At 33.8% G+C, this 20,022-nt stretch overlaps 2 protein-coding genes across 2 annotated transcripts; one reads left to right on the top strand and one right to left on the bottom strand.

Annotated features, from left to right (window-relative positions):
• Positions 1 to 4,262: 4,262 nt before the first annotated feature.
• LOC121409114 (2-oxoglutarate and iron-dependent oxygenase domain-containing protein 2-like) lies at positions 4,263 to 10,386 on the bottom strand. The gene is made up of 7 exons (XM_041600939.1): positions 10,227 to 10,386; positions 8,420 to 8,476; positions 8,068 to 8,178; positions 7,044 to 7,143; positions 6,392 to 6,516; positions 5,786 to 6,043; positions 4,263 to 4,705 (listed from the first exon to the last, which is right to left on the bottom strand). Exons 1-7 carry the CDS (start codon positions 10,374 to 10,376, stop codon positions 4,418 to 4,420), a joined length of 1,089 nt encoding a protein of 362 aa, XP_041456873.1. The 5' UTR covers positions 10,377 to 10,386; the 3' UTR covers positions 4,263 to 4,417.
• A 112-nt stretch (positions 10,387 to 10,498) lies between these two features.
• Positions 10,499 to 17,122, top strand: LOC121409115 (zinc finger SWIM domain-containing protein 7-like). Its single transcript, XM_041600940.1, has 7 exons — positions 10,499 to 10,583; positions 12,915 to 13,028; positions 13,590 to 13,611; positions 14,256 to 14,361; positions 15,363 to 15,441; positions 16,228 to 16,253; positions 16,738 to 17,122. The coding sequence occupies exons 2-7, from the start codon at positions 12,947 to 12,949 to the stop codon at positions 16,861 to 16,863; spliced, it is 441 nt and encodes a 146-aa protein (XP_041456874.1). The 5' UTR covers positions 10,499 to 10,583; positions 12,915 to 12,946; the 3' UTR covers positions 16,864 to 17,122.
• Positions 17,123 to 20,022: the final 2,900 nt, after the last annotated feature.

The following is a 20,022-nucleotide window of genomic DNA, read 5'->3' as shown; positions in this document are numbered from 1 at the left end:
AGAAACAATTCAGCACTCCACTACCATCAATATGTCTATATCTCCCGCCATTCTCTCTCTGTCCAGCTCTAATTTGTCTCCCATAGTGAAAAGTAACTTTACTCACTTGCTTCTTTATAAAGAATCTTGAAAATTTCTGATCAATTATTGTTATTTTTTTCAACATAACAAAATCAAAATTCCGGTATTACAAGCACTGTTTTGAGACATGCTAATGCTTTTTAATTTACATTCTTATATCAATTTTAGATGGTTGCAAAAAAGACAAGTAAAAACTAGCTTCAGCATATTAAGTGCTATTGTTTTTTCATACTACTTTGCCTTAAATTAGCATCCAAAGTTGGCCATAAAATGTTGTGTGAGAGAGGAGAAAAAGAAACAGAAAGGTGAAATAAAACAAATTTTCATCTTTCTAAATTTATTGCAATGTGTAAAAGATGAAAAATTGGTTTATTTAATTGAGTTCTACCAATCAGATGAAACTTTATAATGGTGAAAATTTGAAAGAAATTCGACAAGCACTATATTTTTATGACCGTTTTAAACTTTCAATCCCCATAGACTATGTAAACTTCAAATTGACAACAGGGAAGTGAATTTACCATGCGGTAAGCCAGGGAGGGACAACTTTTCCATAGGCCATGTAGTTTATTATCAGGAACTTTGGTTTTCTTTATTCTGCTAGGGCAGTATTATAGAGGTAGCATATTGTTTTATATCCTCATAAACAACAATAATTTGAAGTCAAACATTATTTTTAGCCATTTTATGCATCTTGGAGTAAATGGTATAGACCTCCTTATATCACTACACTGACCTACTTGTCTGATTTTTCTTTTTCCTCGAAATACTTCTTATTTAGTTTGGGTTCTTCTTTAAATTATATCTCACTGATCATAGCTGGTAAGAGATGTAACTCGAGTGTCTATCATCAATCTATTTTAGTACCAGTATATATTATATATATATATAAACATGGAATACACATAAATACTATTTCATATTTTACAGATATAATTTTATTATATAAAAATATATAAATCATTACAAATTAATACAATTATACATGTAATTGATTCGTATAAACAATAAATAATGATAAATGTTAATAATGCATCAACTAAGTGTCTTTTTTATTTCAAATAAATTAGACTGCAAGAAAACTAAATCATTTTGTTTTCATATTTCCTTTCATTTGTACTTCTATTTTTTCATATCCATTCCATACAATAATGAGACAACTTTCATTGAGACTGCATTTATTACAGTAATCAATAAAGTTGATGTTAATATAGTTACACATGACCTTACAAATGACTAAATCATGAAATGCAAACATGTAAGCTATTTTTCTGATATATTTATTATAACTATTAATGTGTTTTGACTTAAAACATTTCAATAGCATCAAGACAAAAATACTCTGCCTGAAATTTCTCTGAACAGTAACAAAATATTGATCAAATTCTATTTTAACCTACTATCAAATTTACAATTATTGAGACATGAATTCAGCCTCATTAAGAAAAAATATCATCTGAGTACAGTGGTATTCTATAATTACAGTTCTTTTTATTGTCAGAATGTTTTATTACCATAATAATGACAACAGATTAATCAGAACTAGTTCTGTATACAATTGGATAGGACAAGTGACTGAAATTGGGTCCCCATAATCACTTATATATGGGAAAAGTATCTCTTTCCTCCCATTTCTCATTTTCTTTGGGGTACAACCCCCCCCCCCCTTGGAAAATTCTGGATCCACCCCTGCTACATGATCCATGTTCAATTGGAAATTTGTTCTGGGATGGCAGATGGTGAAGGCAAGGACAACAAGCATGGTTCAAATGTTTACAAAATACAGAGTACAAAATTATCAAGTTCAAATTCATACATAACATGACTATATCTTCAATCGTGTACACCTTTGAATGTAAAAATTTTAATATTGTATTTACTTTACAAACAAGCATCGACCAGAAACATTTATTCACTTTTTGAGTTAGCATATAAGTATTTCCATAGACATAAGACAATAAATAGTTCACTTTAGGGCTTGGACATTATGGTCTTTTGAATTCAGGGATTCCACCCCCCCCCCCTCCTTAGAAATTCAAGAAATGTGAAAAATGATGGAATGACATAAAAATAAAGATGGGAAAAAAGGATGGGTAAAAATAGTAAAGACTTCAATAGGACCACCTACTAGAGTTGATTTTTTTTCATCCAATATTACACCAGTGCCTTGCTTGACTTGAACACAGATATGGATATCTTAAGGCTTGTTCAGACCGCAAAGCTCAAAGATGAGATGCAAAGTTATGCAACCAATATGCTTTAGAAAGCTGGAGAAAGTTTTTGATATCCTCGCTACAAAATGAACCTACCAAATTATTTAATAGATGACTAAAAAACCTGTTTGACCCAGTGTTCCGATGCAATAATTATGACATCAGGGGGGGGGGGGCAAAATCGTCTGCCAAAAATGTTGACAAGCAAAAATAAAAAATATAAAAGGTATTCAACTTAAAAGGAGGGGTCACTGGCTCTTCAGGAATCAGTTGTGACTCGTCAGGGGGGGGGGCAGGGATAGGTCCTTTGCATGGGTGGTGACTCGTCGGGGGGGGGGGGGGGCAGTCTGCCTCCCCTCCCCTGTAGGTACGCTAGTGGTGATATTGTCATAAGGTTGTTGCACATCTTTGGACGATTCTTTTCTTAACTTGAAGCATGTATTAACATGAGTCTGAACACTAAAAAATGTTACTGAGCTATACAAAAACAAGATTACAAAAAATCAACAAATGATATTACTGATTGGCTTTTCTTATGGTTGAGACGTACAGTGTGGATCTTCTCAAACATACCGAATCATATGATCTGAACAGAGTATAAGAAAATAAATTATATGTCACATATTCAGTTAACACTAAACTCCGGGTTTCCTGTAACATACAGGTTTGTAATCAATGGCAATTCAATACAAAATTCTGATTGGCTACTGGTAAATTATTTCTACTTCAAGCAAATTATCTCTAGAATGTTTGAATTGCACAAAATTTTTAAAAGCTGCAATGAACTATCATTTCTTTCTCTATCACTTGATCTTTCTTGTGTAACAGTGACACAATAAACATGAAAACATGGTACTCTAGGATGAAAATGATAATATTTAAATAAACAGAGTAAAATTCACTGTGACCAAGCAAAAATGCTGAAAATTTCATCCAAATCTGAAAACATTGAGAATGTTATTTGAAAGTTTTATGAAAACAGTTTGAAAGCTGCCATGGTCATGAATACAATAAGTGGGCCAATGATGTCATGTCCCAAATTTCTTTTTTCTTATTTTTATTACATGAAATGATAACTATTTTCATATTTTAATATACATGTGTATATTTCTTGCTTGTAACAAAATAGATTGCAGCAATAATTATCTCACACATTAAATCACTAGTCAATCCAATCTTTTGAAGTATTTTATTGACAAAATTTGAATAAATATAATTTCATATGATAATACATAAAATACTATGTGGGGATATGAAATCACCAGCTTGCTCATTGCATATCATTCATAAAGATGTGCATAGAACACCAAAATAATGAAAAAAACTTTTTTTTAATGTCATAATGTTTTCCTTAACAGATTTTGGTGAAATTTTTAGTAAGTTGTTTGCCTGATTTTATTGTATCTCTTCAAATCATATCATTTTCAACTTGGAGTACATCTTTAAAAGTCAAGTCCACTCCAGAAAATGTGAATCTGAATAAATAGAGAAAAATCAAACTAGCATTTTGCTGAAAATTTCATCAAAATCTGATTAAATTAAGAAAATGATGGCATTTTAAAGTTTTGCTTATTTTTCACAAAACAGTGATATGCATAACTCAGTGACATGCAAATGAGTCAGACGATGATGCCCATCACTCGCTATTTCTCTTGTTTTTTTATTATTTGAATTATGAAATATTTCATTTTTACAGATTTGACAATAACCAACTTGACTGAACCATATAGCATTAAACAATGCTAATTGCACATGTTCAGAGAGGAATTAATCATTGTTTCACTTGACAATGAGGAGAAAATTAGAATATTTCATATAATAAAATACAAAAGAAATAGTGAGTGGATGATGTCATCAGTCTCCTCATTTGCACACGGACCAGGATATGCATATAACTGTTTTGTGAAATTAAGCAAAACTTTAAAATGTCATAACTTTCTTATTTTACATCTGATTTGGATGACATTTTCAGTGTTATGCTGGTTGGATTTTTCTTGTTTTATTAAAATCAACTTTTGGTTGGGGTGGACTTGTCCTTGAACAATTACTGTTTATTCTGCTTTGTTTATGACTCATATGCAGCAGCCAACATAAAAATAAAAGAAGATAAGTGATGCAAAGCTTCAGAGGGTGGCACACATTTCAACAGTCTCTTGAGAAGAGTTATTCTCCTCTGTTCTTTGTTTATCTGTAAAACCATCCCCATAACCCATGCTCTCTACCAAATTTGGTTTCTCATCGCACATTGGGCAGAGTTGGTTCCGTTGCTGTGATGACCGCATCCAGATGATAAGGTTATAGCGTTCCCCATCACTAATGGGCATGGCACCATGCATGTGTTGTCCTCTGTGGAGTAGACCAATGCTCTTCTGATGCTGGAATCTGGTGTATCTTGTCTCATTACAAGGCACCTGTAAAAATAGATACAATGGGTAATTAAGACAACTCATCTAGACAGCAAGTAACAGTGCTACATCTGAATTTTTCAAATCCCCCACCCCGGCTACCACCATCGAACGATATATGGTACTACAAAGCTGAGAAGTTGAGTTAAAAGTACCTATTTGATTTTTTTAAAGAGAAAACCCCACTTGTAATGAGATATATTGCTTTGGAACATAATAGAGTCTGATTTCAGTCTAAAATTCTACAATCAATCAAGTACCAAAGATCAAGAGACAACAACAGCTTACTGATATAGAGCATTAATTGAAAATACCTGTTCTTTCTTATGCACTGATTGTTTTCCAATGTGTAATGCATTTGTAAACCTGTTGAATGTTCATTCATTTACATTTTCTTATTAATGATCACATTATGAATACTGGCTTATTTAACTTGCACTGATAAGTTAATCCTTTTTGTCTGGAAGGAAAATTTCTATTAAAGGGGATATTTATCTGCTTCTGTTCATCTCCTTCATTTCTAAATTACATTTTGTAATGAGCCAAAATATGTGTGGGCTATTTTTTTACATGTAACTTAGGGAAGTTGGTTGGTCTTAATAAAAGCAGAAAAATTCTAGAAAAAATATTGGTAAAAATTGGATGAAAATCCATAAAAGAATAAGACAGAATGATTTTTAAAAGTTTTTAATGTGTGACATCATATGTGAGCAGCTTTCCCATATATCATGTAGTATGAATAAATTCCATTAATGGAATATAATGAATGCAAAAAAGGGGGTTATGTGGTATGACACATCCCCAGGAAAAATAAAATTATTTTAATTTATTTTTGCAGGTAATTGTATTTGGGTAATTTATATTACACACAGAAAAATTGAGGAGTTCTTGCTTAAGATGTCAGATGATCAAAATTTTACCTATTCATATATCTCTTATTCTTTGATGGATTTCAATCAAACCTTCACCTATATATTTCTCAAATTTTTCTGCTTTTGTTAACACTGTGACCAAGTCAACCCCCCTTTCAATAGAGCTAAATAGCCCTATTTAGCCCATATATTCTTTCACTGGTAATCTGATTACCTGTCTCATGTCTCCAAAAAAGAGCTCTCCATCACTAAACTCCTTGCCCAGGCTCACATTGATGGTCACCTCAGCATTGTCATAGTGATAGTTCAGATCCACATCCTCGCCTAGCTTGTATTTCACAACGAATGCCCTGTGAGAGTCTAAGCTATTCCCTCCAACATCTGGATATAGGAGTGAGGTGATGGGTGCAAGGTAGTCAATTCGAAGAGGATTCAGGAAATTAATGTCAAAGCCTAGCTCCATAAGGAGGACCTAATGTAGATAACGGCAATGGTTGCAATTAGTATCAAATTGATCAAATAGCAGTTTTGGGAGCAAGAAAATGATCATTGAAAATTTTATTCTACAATACTCAAGGTTAAAATCATTTTAAAATCACTATATAAGAAGCTTCATGGTAAAAATATTTTTTTTTAATTAATTCAATGCCAATAAGAATGAAAGTGTTTTCAAATCAAACATTCTGATTAAATATAAATGACTGACATCTTTGCATGAATATAAACTACCAGTTTACTACATTCACTCTATACTGTTGGCTTAGTATACAACTGATTTCCAGAGGACAATATAAAAACTAGAAATATGTCATTAACTTACCCCATAGTTGTTCATAGTATTTGGTCTTCCTTTAGGGAGAGGAGAATTCTCAAAATGTGCTATCTCCTCAACAAACTGATCACAAAACTCAGCAGTGAAGACAGGAAAAGAAAACACCCGATTTGCTGAAATAGAATAACAAAAAAGTATATATGTTTACTCCCTTGATCCAATATAATATCAAACTAAATTAAATCTAAGTGATATTGATAGGTAGGGGCAGTGAGGGGAATTTCGATTGGGAAATTAATACCTCTAATACTGATACACTTCTTTCCCCCTTTTTTCACTACTTGAAGAATCACACAGGAGAAACGACCCCTGCCTTCTTTGGGGTTCAGTTGGACTTCAGTAACCATGAGAGAACCAAAGGCCCCCTTATTTTGAGTAAAATTTGAATTCTATTTTATGATGACAATCCTTCCTAACAAATGCATATGTTTTGCTTTAAAGCTAGTCAATATTATGATCCATGGGAAATTCCTCCCGATTTCTCCAGAATTATAAGAAGAGGTGATAAAAATATTGTGATTTTCTGCAAGTACAAAACAAATTCAAAGTGGCCGCTATCAAGACCTTGCATGCTAGATGGAACCATTACAAATTCTACTGTTAATGGAAATATATGTTACTGATAAGATTACATATTTACCCTTTTCTTTTGTTAATTTTTCAACTAATCCCTCTGAACTGGCACTCATGCTTTGGCAGTATTCAACAATTTTTAAAAACTCTGGTGCAAAATAAGACTCCTATAAAAAAAACAATGAAATAAAAAAACAGGCAGTATAGCTTGCTTTAATACAGTTCTATCATCTGAATGTCTATGAAACTTATCAAATAATGGTAAATTCATATTTCAAAGCAGGATATGTGGGTAGTAAAGAGAGAGAGAGGAAAAGAGAGAGCGATACATACATATATAGGTTATGATATGTAGGGCCTCCAAGGACAACAGTATATCAATTACTGATGGAGCTACCCTACTAAAAAAAGACTTATAAATAAATAATAAATAAATAAATAATACTAGTATCATAAGAAAAGCAGGAGCAAAAGAGAAGAGAAATGAAGAGCAGAATGAGAAAGAACCATTGTTTTTATTATAGAAGAAATAGTTCCAAATCAAATGATTAATTAATTTTCAGGCTTTTCACATCCTTATCTTAAAGAACGGGCTATAACACATTTTCTTGGAATTTCAACTCTATAAATATGTAGGTGTGCTAGTGTTGACACCCCCAATTTCCTACCAATAATTTCCTTTTTCAAAAAGCACTTGTTGACAAATTTCATAATTTAGCTGATGAGAGAGACAACTATGAGTCTTGTAAAGACAGTGGTGTTGTTTTACTCAGAAAATAGCTTAGAAATATTCACCTCAGGTTGTTCTACAAATTCCTTTATCTTACACATGTGTGTATGATTAATTTATCAACCTATAATTCATTCATTAATATGATTGTTATTCATTATGAAAAAAGAAATACAAAATAAAACAATGGAAATTAGTAAAAAGTATAAAAGAATATATGTGAAACATATCACAACTCCTGGGATGACTGCCTAGTGGGCAAACTTAATGACTTAAACCTAAATGGTCTTCATTCCAGCTTCAATACAAAACAAATATAATCAAATTATTACGCTAACAATTAAGTGGAAAGGTGAAATACCTGTAATGTGTATAGATGGGGATAGAGAGGCTTGTAACCAGCTGAAATTTTCTCTTTTCTTTCCAAAAGCTGGGAACCACGAAGCTTTCTTCTCTCTACTTCTGCTTTGACCTGATACAGAGGAAATTTAAGAAATCCATTGTGTAATATATGTGGAGTAGTACAACTAAATAGACAGGTAATTTGAATGTCTTTGAAAAGCATCATATATCAGCATGATCATGTTTTTGATTGGTTTGGGTGAATTACCGGTACATCAGTTCTATTTCATATCAGGAATTATAATGTAAAGGAGTCAGTGAAGCGATTTACTCTTTTATATACACTTCCAAAATAAATTTGATGTACCTACCTGAACCAATGCTGCGTCTAATTCCTCTTCATTCTGACAACCCTTCTTCATTAGAATCTGCGTATATGGGGAGGCAAAAAGGAATGAGATTGTTAAACTTAAAAGAATAACATTATAGAGGGTCATGTGTAAAATTGATTGAAATTTTCAACATTGTAATTCAAAAGAATGTCTAGCCATTAACATGAGTAATGCAAATTAGAGAATGTTGAATAAATTCTTAGTTGGTACAGTATTGCTTTGTGCCCTTATGACTTACATTATTATGTAAACCTGTCAAAACTATATATAAAAAAAAGCTTGCAAAAATGGTAACTGAGCAATTAAGTTACGTTTTATTCAGGAAAATCTTTGATAAAGAATCTTTCACGTCATTTACCTGAACGCATGAAAACACTAAAGGGCATTTTCAAAGGTAACTGACCTTATCGTGAAATTGCCCTAAATCGGGTGATTTTCACTTTTTCAGTAGAAACACAATAAATACTGAAAAACAAAAATCACCCACTCTTCTCCATTTATGTCTTCAAGCGTTCAAGTAAAATGAATTCAGTTACTGAGCTGTCACACTCAACGTTTCCTTAATCCCTTTGATACCCTCTCCATCCACACATATACAATGATCTCACCACCTGATTCTTCTTTTCTGATCTTTCCTACAAGATGATCATCTTCACTTATCATCTTTACTTCCGGAAGGATTCCCCTTGTACATGTCCCTTTCTAATGCAATTTTGTATAACTGTATCTATGCATGTTTATGTAATGTTTTATTACAAATGTTCATAATGTGAGCAAACGAATTTCCATTTGGACAATAAAATGAAATTGAATTGACAAAGCTAAGACTTGAGAATGATTTTCCTTTAATAGAGGTATATAATCCTAGGACATATAGGCATTTTTTATGCAAGAACTATTTTAGCTACTACTTAACTCAGAAAAATGTTTTACAAATATATCCGCATTAAAAAACTAATTTGTTTTGCAGTGTAAATTTGACTCCAACTTTTGGCTTTACACAATGTATTAGCAAATACACCTATGGCTACCGATCCTAAAATCTGCAAGAATCCTAAGAAAACGACAACATAAAGAGCAATTCGAGAGAATAGAATTTTTAAGATCAAGAGCAGAGGTATAAGTCTTGAGAACGCCTTAGATCTGCCATCAATTGCTCATAGTAAAGTGATCTATGGTGCAGGTTAAATATCTACTCTGGTGCATCGCCTTAATGGCACACAGGTTCAAAACCTAATTGATAATGATTATTTAAATATAAATGGACAGCATATAGCATTTATCCTGTTGAAATGAGACTAACATAAATGGATGCAACTGAAAATATTAAAGCATTAATTCTCAACTGACTACAAAAATTAGGAAAGATATTGTTCGATCAGGAGCTGAAGTGCATGCACAGTCGATACTGGGCTCGGTCAAGCTTACATGTTCATATCCATGATATCTCATCTCAGTCTCCATGGTCTCTGTAGTGTATGGTATAGGTATGTTGTTGGTTGGTTTTCTGCTGTCTTGCTTAATGATTTATATATTTTACACCCAACCCACAAATTAAAGAGTAAAAGAAGAAGAAGGAAAAAAAAGACTCGTTCAAACAGACACTTATCTCCACGTAATCCACGTAGACACGCCCATCTCGCAGTCCTAGGCCGAGCTGATCAGCTAGCCCGCGCCTGCTCTGGCCCACTAGGCACTAGCAAGTTAGCAACGCATGCGAATCTTGCCATTCTTGCAACGCTATCGAACTCCACGAAGCCGAGTTGAGCTGAGCCTTAAATTTTACCTCTTTCCATGAACTCTTGAAAAGCTTGTCATCCTCAAAATACGTGACATGTTGTTTGAATTTCTTGAGAAATATATTGTGGGTGAAGAAGCAGCCACAAACGAAAAATCTCTCTGGGCCTGGGAAGACCGTTGACTTTGTCACCGACATTGTTACGGCAAGATCGTACGAACAGATGTTTGTTTTTCCGGTCAGGTTTCGGTGTAATGGTGCGTTACGAGTGCATTTTGACCGAAAATAACCTTAATACTTTTCTAGCTATGTGTGTACGTTAAATCGGTGCGCCGTAATATCCGTTTGATGATCAAAGGAACTTCAAGCCAAAAAAATATCAGGAAGGCCTTAATTACAGTACAGGTAAGGCCTATTGAGTTAGAGTTTCACTGAAGTTCTGTTGAGTTTGAACACCAAAAAATCAATCTCCCTTTCTTTCATTTTGCTTTCATTCCAGGCAGGGTGTTGCTTGCTTTCAGTTCACCTGAGTTAGTCTTTGACTTTGTGAGTGTTGCTGTTGGGGTGTTGAGTTAGTTGTTTTGGGGTTTTTTTTTTGTTTTTTTTTCAACGTGGGCCAGCCCAGGGACGGTATTCTGAGGTCATTTTATCTTTAAAATATTTTATCTTATCTCTTAAAATGAAATTGGTATTCTGAGATGACATTTTATCTCTCAGATAAAATCTAAAATTTTATCTTGCGTACAAATTTTATCTTGCGTATCTATGATGATACGCAACAGAGTGGTGGCAGCATAGACATACCCATCGCGTATCTGGACATTGCAACGCGGATGATGTGCTTGCGCCCAATTTACTTCGAAGAAAAAATAAAATAAACTTAAAAGAGGGTAGGGGCTATTTTATCTCCGTGACGTTGATTTCGTCAATATTTCTACATGAATTAACTCCAAATATTGACATGAAAATGAAGAAAAATGATATATTCATTGAGAACAACGCCTTAAAGTTATTCCTGTACAATTAAGTATTTCATAAGACTTTTCTTGACTAAAATTGTCTTTGAAACGATGCTTGAAAAGGTGTGAAATAGACTTCGAAAAAAAGATGAGAGTTTTGTCATTTTTGTTGAAAACAAATCTCTGAAAGACGCGTAAGCGTATTGTGCAAGCGTATGTCCGATTATGTGAAGTCAATAAATTGACGCAATCTCACTTCTTTGCCACACCTAGCGGAATGGATTTCCATTGGTTGAGTGATATCAGAGAGCTATAAAAGCGCGTTTCTAATTGGATATTGATTAAAAATAGGTGTGTCTTACAGAGATAAAATGAAGATAAAATTGTTCTCAGAATACCAATTTGGAGAGATTTTAAGGGTATTTTATCTCACTGATTTTAACGGAGATAAAATATTTTATTTTATCTGAGATAAAATGGATCTCAGAATACCACCCCTGGCCTCAGGCTCAAAGTGTAGTAAAGTTTAGCCAGGTTTCTATTTTACAGTCAGTAACTTTACTATTTTTACGAGACAAACATGCTTGTAAAATATTTCGGGCTCAGTATTACTATTAACTAAAGTTGAGTAGAATAACCCTTAACACTTTATACAATTACAGATCAGCCAACAACTTAAGATTAAGAATTTAAGGCCTTGTGTGCATATGCGACAATAGTCAATACTCCTACTATCACGGACCTATGTCAGATTGTCACTTAAATATACCGTAATCATCACTGTATGTTACTGTTAATGTTTTTAGACCTACAAGTCAATTACTTTTTAGCCCGGGGGGGGGGGGGGGCCACTTCCATTCACGAGTGGATACCATGCGCGACCACGGGGTCTCGAAAAGCACCCTAAACACGTAATTTCCATATTCTGAAAATGCACCCCTTAACAAGTATTGGCGTGTGAAACCCTACCCTTAACAAGTATTGGAAACAAAACGATACTCTTGGCAAATATTCCCTGAAATGAACCCCTAAACAAGTACAGGAATGTTTTCCTTCGGTCGTCGGCTTTACCTTATTTGGTTTAGTGGCGACCCCACCTTCTACACCTCGCGCAAATCGGACTCTAAACACGAAGTTTTGGGGCAAAAAGGACATCCTTTATAAAACATTTTAATTTTGTTTTATCCCCGCAAATTCGACCCTAAACACGTAATTTTCCTAGCGAAATAGATACCCTTTTTTCATTATTTTTGTGTTTTTGACACCCTTATCACGTTACGTACGTAACGTGCCCTATCGTGAAAAAGACATCCTTTTTACGTGTTTTTTTGGTCGCGCATGGTATCCACTCGCCAATGTAAGTGGCCCCCCGGGCTTTTTAGGTACGTATGTATACGAATGGAAGTATTCCACTTGTTGAATGTAATTTATTTTTTATACATGTAGCGACTAGTGACAATTAAATTTTTTTTAATGAAAAGGATATACTTGTTGCTTGATAGTTGCTTTCTACAATTAGTACAAAACAATAATGCCAAAGAATTGTCATAGTTTTAATAAAAAGGAAAGTGAGGGCAATCATCATAGTCATACAAAATGTAATGAAAACATTGAAATTCTATTGCTTCATTATTTTTCTAATATTTTGATGGAATACTTTCTTTTTTTCGCATGGGTTCACTCTATTCTATTAAAAATATTTTTAGCATGAAACTTTGTTGATTATAACTTAGTTAATTATACCGGTTTCTATTTCATGTCTTCCCACTAACTCCAGATAATTAGAACAAGGACTATATTGAAGGACCAATGGAAGCATCTAATTTAAGTGAACTGGTTAACCAGGAACTACTGCAACATGCAAAATCAATATATGAGGAGCAAGGATCATGTGAGTATGATGGGTTTTCCAGATAAATTTACTCATGAATGAGATGATTCATCCATGCTTTCACATCTTGTTAAAAAAGTTGTGCTACAAATGATGTACCAAGTGCTTATTAAAAAAATACAGAAATATCAATTTTATATTACAGTTCATTATGGGAATCCATTTGAAAATGAAATAAAAAATATGAATAGTAATAAATTCTACTTGCAAAACATAGCTCTGGCCTCTGGGCCCATCGTCCATGGAACATAAAAGATTGATATAATCAGTTGTTCTACTTGGTAATGATGTAAGTCTATATGGATATAAGGATTTTGTGGAATTCACGAAAAATCACTGTGTCCTTACATAACAGCGTGTATTATTGACGAGAGAAAGGTTATCACTATCGCTAAGTGGCAAAAAACAAGTGATTATCGACAGACTAGTAATAAAGACGTTATCGATAACAGCCCTAGAATTTTCACATAGCTGTTTCATCGTGTTTTAGAAATTTGAACAGTTGCCATTTGAAGATTGTAGATTGTGACATTTTTTTTTCGTTTTTGATTAAATTTTCAGTGACGGATGACATACTCTCTGCGTAAGTAATTAACATCTTTTTGCTGCAAGTTTTGCCATTCATACTTTTTGTTTAAAATGTTCAATATTGTGTACAAGGCTATTTTTCCTGATGATTTCTTATTGCAAATTTGAAGCCCTTCATCATCACATCAGTTGTGATATTTTGAGGGCTATCATGTAAATAGCTCTTTTTAAATCTCATTCTAACCAATGTAAATAAGCTAAATAGTTCATGAAACCATGTAATACATGGCAAAGAATAAATCAGTTTAACATTTTTTTTTATTAAACTTACATTTGACCTGAACAAATTTACTTACAAATTTAATAAAATCTTGATTAACTTTAATTCATTTCATAAAAAAATGCTAAGAAGATCTTTGAAGGTTTCCATGGTGGAGAGAATATTGGAGGTTTTTACGGTAAACACCATGTACACCTGTATGTAGTCCTGAAAAGGACTGTTTGTTATTCTTTCATGATTGTATGTTAGCTCTGAAAATAAAGAAAGAATAACAAACAGTCCTTTTCAGGACTTCATACATGGTGTTTACCATAAAAACCTCAAATAAAAAAAATGCTGTACTCACTTGTTTTAGTGATGGGATATGAATTAGTGTGTTGGACTCATTTGTCTTTCTTTATTTTTTTCCTTGATAATAGACTTCATTTTATGTTTGGACCTCCTCTTCTACAAGCCCTGGATTTAGTTGACCATCAGAGTGTGACACTGATTAAAAGTGAACCTGCAGGCAGAATAGTATATCAGGTAATAACAGGCATCAGATAGAGCTTCACAGCCCCTTGATTTGGGATATTAGACAGTCTCACTTTTTACCATAGATATTTGTTTACTTTGACAAACACATTCCCATGTCCTCTGTCAAGAACCTCCCCCTCCCATCATTCTTGCCCTAGCTAACAGCTTCATACTGTCAGTTTTGTACATATTAATGAGTGACCAAATCAAAGCAACAAATATGGGGCCAGTTGCAAAAAAACAAACATTACATTGTGTAAGTTTGAATGACATAATTTTGTTTGCCAGGGCTTGAATTAACCCAATGATTTCAAAGGTCATGAATGTGGATGTCCTTATGATTGACCTCAGTGCTCTTCTTATTGGCCTCAGAGATTTGCTGCTCTTTTATTTTTTTCATTTTCTCTTATGACACATAACTCCGCAACCATAAGTCACTTTTTTCAACAAAACTTGGATAGTAGATGTACTTAGGTGACCTGCATGTTATGCTGCAGTCGGAGGTCACATGGTAAGGTCAAAGGTCATTTTCAGGTCAACACTAAAGTTTAAGTGCAAGGCTCTTATGACAAGTGTTATTTCATCCTAGTCATTTCACAATGAAGTTTAGATACAATTCAGTTGTGTGCCCTCGTAAATCACGATATTTCTGGTTATTTTCATAAGTGGGCGAGACACAAATCTCTTTTGCCTTGTGTGTTGTTATAGGCTATATCATGTGCCTTATCGAAAAGTGGCCTTACCCTAAAGAGACCAGAGAGATCCCTTGCTAATATTCATTTTCATTCTTTTCCGCAAGGGGGGGTTCCTCTCATCTCAATTTTTCAAATGTTGTACTTGTCTACTTAAGCCTCCATATAGACCAAAACTCGATGAAATCGCTACATATGAACATAAATCCGATGATATTTCTTCATTTGATTTCTTGTATTTCTTTTATTTGTCTGACTCATATTCCATCATTATTGTTTATGTACAAGTGAATCTCTTACAATGATTTCATTTTGCAGGTTGTAGGTAGCTCTGGAAGTCCATACCTTTGCCTACCGAGTGCTGGATATTGCCCTTGCCTCTTCTTCTCATTTGCAGGTAAGTACTATCTGATCATGAATGCACATCATATATGATACAAAAATATTTGAAGACTCAAATGTACATATACCACTCTCCATCCATGTATGAAATTTAATGTATTATGGATAATATGGAGAGTTTTGAATCTATTTGAAGGAGTACCTCAATCTTCTAATTATGAATTCTAGATACCTGATCTTGTTTTTGAAAGCTTTTGTGTAAATGTAGAATTAAACTATATTTGTAAATCCACTCAGGGAAATTCCTTATGTAATGCTCAGTAACGTTCAGTAAAGTTTTTAGGATTTTAATATACGTTTGCTTAATATAATGAGCATGAGATATATTACAATTATTTATTTGGCTTTAAAACATAAAAATTGTATAATGTAAATTTAAAAAATACAGTTTGAATAATTACATGTGAATACATGTAAATGCTTGGTCCCACTGCACTTTTGGATGCAGAGAGGTTGTAAAACGGAGAAGAATCTTGCTATCCGTTGGAAAACATTATGTTTCTGTTGTGTACTCTTTGCATATGTGTTTCATACGTTCTATATCAATCGAGCATCCGTCCACTGTGATTTCATTGTTGGCCCATTTTGTTATTTGTCTGGAGCGGGTGGAGCTACCCCAAAATTTTGTTGTCCTCCGTATCCATTAATATGTTTTGGACGCTGTTCGTGTCCATCGGTCAGTGGGACCAGGCCTTCAGTAAAGAAGTAGGTAATACTGAATTTGTCATATGTATAAATTTATTTGATTCAATCCGTAATGTGTTTATTCACCATTTTACAGTAATCAAAAGGAAAGAGGTTCCCATGGTAAGCAAGCTGTTTGTTTATGATCAATAACATAATGTGTTCATTATCGTATTATCCTGTTTTTCACAGGGAAACTGTTCTATGGGTTCATAATTGGTGTTCTTTGTATTGTTCAATAATACACTCATCCCAAGTCAATTAAGTTGTAAATTTGTTTAAAAATTGTCAAAAATGTTTGAGCTATAATTGGGTTAAATGCTAATGGTCACCCAGACAGATGGAAAACTGAGAAATGAACTAAATAATCAGGAGTTTTTTTAAGAGGGATGGTTCTTCAATTTTAATAATTTGGTCTAATTTATTGTCTAGTTAAAGCATTGTATATGTATGTCTTAAAGTCTCTTATCTCCCTTGGGTCAAGCACTCCTCATGGAGTAGAAAATGTACATGAACTCTGCACAGGTCAAATTTCTTTACTGGTGTATGGTAATAATTAATAGATATCAATACATGTATATTGAAATCTGTGTTTTGTTACTTGCAGTGTAAGCACATGCTCGCTATACTGCTTGCCTCTGCTATGGGTCTGGTGAAAGAGACTTCTGAATCTGATCATCATGTGACCAATCTCCTCCTTGAAGCTGCAAAGACAGATGTGGAGCCATCTTGAAGAAGGTAATCGTCTTTTATTGGTGCTGGTAAGACTGATGTGGACGTCTTTTGAATGAAGGATGTCCTGGACTTATTCATTAAGTTGCTAAGAATGTCGTAGAATCGTCTTGAAACAGGTCTTGGGCTCTTTTTCTTAGCAGCGAGGATTGGTGTAGAGCCCTTCTAAATGAGGGCTAGGACTCTTGTCCTCTTAGGGAATTGTCCTACTACCATTGTTTTGTTCTCGATTGAAATAATGTATGCAGGAATAAACTGAACTAATTAATTGAAAAGAAGATGTGGTAGCGTACCCCAAAATTGAGCTAGGGGACATTGTGGTAACGGTAAATAGCATTGCAGTATAGTATGATTTGCTTAGACTTCTACGGTACATGAAGCTTTACTGACTTTTACCGTCAGAAGTAAGCCACATCTCTTACTCTTGAGATGATGTTAAGAGCACTCCCAATAACTAAACACACTATAACACTGAATTGCATTTGATAAATTAGGAAGGAACAGCAGTGAAGCAGTTATGTCATTTTATACATTGCTGATCCAAGGTCTTCATACTCTTTATTTTATTTCAATCCAGGGGTACTTCATAAATGTGTGTACATATTATTGATATTATGTACCACATGAATTTGGTAAAAAAAATTCTGGTTGACAGCTATTATCAATCACATCAGTGAAAGCAGAAAGATGCCTTCCATAACATCACACTACATTGTAGTTGTTTGAATAATCATCAAATGCATAATATGTTCTCAGCCATCTTTCTATCCCATTTATTTGTACAGTCATGCATAACTTAAGACATTCATAAAACTCTCCTTCCTACATGCTTGTCTTATGAAACATTACACTTCATTTGGATCAAATTTGAAATTTGATTTCTTTCTACTGGATTAAAAAAAGATAATCAGAAGTCTTCAAGAAACTAGCCCCAGGTGCAATCAGATTTCTGCTTTGAAAGTTAATTTGGATATTTCCAAGAAAATATATATTCTTGAGCGATGGGTCTGTATTCCTTATTTGGATTTCATTTAAACTCTGGTCTAAAGTTATGGCTTAACTATGGATAGCCACTCTAGGACATGCTCAATTTATCTGCCCATTTGACATTCAAATACTTATTATCTACCTGTAATAATAACTTAAAACAGTTTTCTTCATCATTGTTATCATAAAAAAGTACATTAAACATTAGAATAATGTAATCAGATTGGTGACATTTTTTATTTTCCAGCTTCCTATAATTTTAGCCTGGAGTTAGACCATGGTTTTAGATAAAACGGACTGCAGAATATGGGCCTTTGACTTAACAAAAAGTTTGCAAAGTATACCTGTTATGTTGACCAAATATTTTTAGTCTCATAGCACTCAGGCAGATGACTGAATCCAGCATGTTTGTTTTGTTTACATGTGCTCTTCCAGTTTTAAGGTGTTTCAACTTTCAAGTTAATTAAAGTTATATGTATATCACATGATGTTCTAAAAAATACCAGCATTTGTATTCTCCTTGGCTAAAATTGGAGTCCTAAGTGCAGTTGATGTTGTCAGATGCTATTTATTCTGTTTTGCTTTGATGAAGAGTATTGAAACTGCAGATAAGAAATGAAGTGAAAAAAATGAGATAACTACAGAGACAGATGGAGAGAAAAAAAGGAAAGAGAGAGAGGGGTTTATTTTTAATTGGTCGAATGCCAATTCACCCAATTACCAACTTGTCTACTATCATTTGGTCTACTATCAGTTTGTCTACTTTCAACTTGGTCTAATTGCCATTTGGTCTAATAACCAGTTGGTCCAATACTATAAGCCATTTATTCCATGTACCATTTTGTCTAATTGAACTAAGTGTTATTTTGGCAAAATGAATGAAAATGAAATAGGTATTAGACAAACTAGTTATGAGACGAAATGGTGATAAAGACAAAGTGATGAATGGACCAAACGGTTGTTAGACGAACTGTTGGACGGAATGGCATTAGACTAAATGAAGGAAGATCATGTGATAAGTAAACAAGTTGGAAATTGAGTTGGGAGGGGATCAACAAAACGCCGGGGACAAACATGAAACCACACAAACAGTTTTTGTTCAGAGGTTAAGTGTGAATTGGCATTTTAAAAGTTCAATAAACTATTGCTGTTTTGGCTCATCATCCCTTGGTATTCATTCACTCTCTGTGTGCACTGGGGTGTTTGAATTATTTAATTCTTCTGTGACTTCCTCACATGTATTATAAGTTAGAATTATTCAACCATGTAAACACCCCAGTGCACACAGAGAGTGAATACCAAGGGATGACGAGCCAAAACAGCAAAAGTTTGTTGAACTTAAAGGTCAAGTCCACCCCAGAAAAACGTTGATTTGAAGAAAAAGAGAAAAATCAAAGACGCATGAGTGACACTGAAAATTTCATCAAAATTGGATGTAAAATTAAGAATGTTATGACATTTTAAATTTTCTGTTTTTGTTTGTTGACAAAACAGTTATAATATGCACAACTCAGTGATGTGCAAATGAGTCGCTGATGCCCCTCGCTCACTATTCCTTTTGTTTTTTATTGTTTAGATTATACAATATTTCAATTTTACTGATTTTACAATAGGAAACTCTTTTTAGAACCACCAAATATTAAAACAGTGATATTTACAGATTTTCAGGAAGAAATATAACTGTTTCACATGACAACGAGGTGAAATTTTGAATCTTTCATATTCCATGTAATGAAATACAAAAGAAATAGTGAGTGAATGATGTCATCAGTCTTCTCATTTTCATACTGGCAAGGATGTGAATGTAACTATTACATGAAATTAAGTGAAGCTTTAAAATGTCATAACTTTCTTATTTTACATCCCATTTTGATGAAATTTTCAGTGTTATGCTTGCTTGATTTTTCTCTTTTTACTCAAGCCAATTTTTTTTTGGGGGGGTGGACTGTTCTTTAACGTAGGACTATTAAAATCCCAAGTCACCAGTTAGGGCTGTGTAACGGATTTCAAGGGGGGGGGGGCTGACCATGCAAAAAAAAAAGCAATCATGATAATTTTTACGTTTTCATACACGGTTTTGGGAAAAAGAGGAGGGGGGGGGGGGTCTTCAGCCCCCTTTCCCTTCTGCGTCTCCACTATTGAATCTCGTTTGGCTCGACATTAAATTATAGCA

The sequence above is a fragment of the Lytechinus variegatus genome, chromosome 2 (assembly GCF_018143015.1).
Source record: "Lytechinus variegatus isolate NC3 chromosome 2, Lvar_3.0, whole genome shotgun sequence".
NCBI classification, from domain to species: domain Eukaryota; kingdom Metazoa; phylum Echinodermata; class Echinoidea; order Temnopleuroida; family Toxopneustidae; genus Lytechinus; species Lytechinus variegatus.
This window is presented reverse-complemented; position numbering and strand designations above follow the sequence as displayed.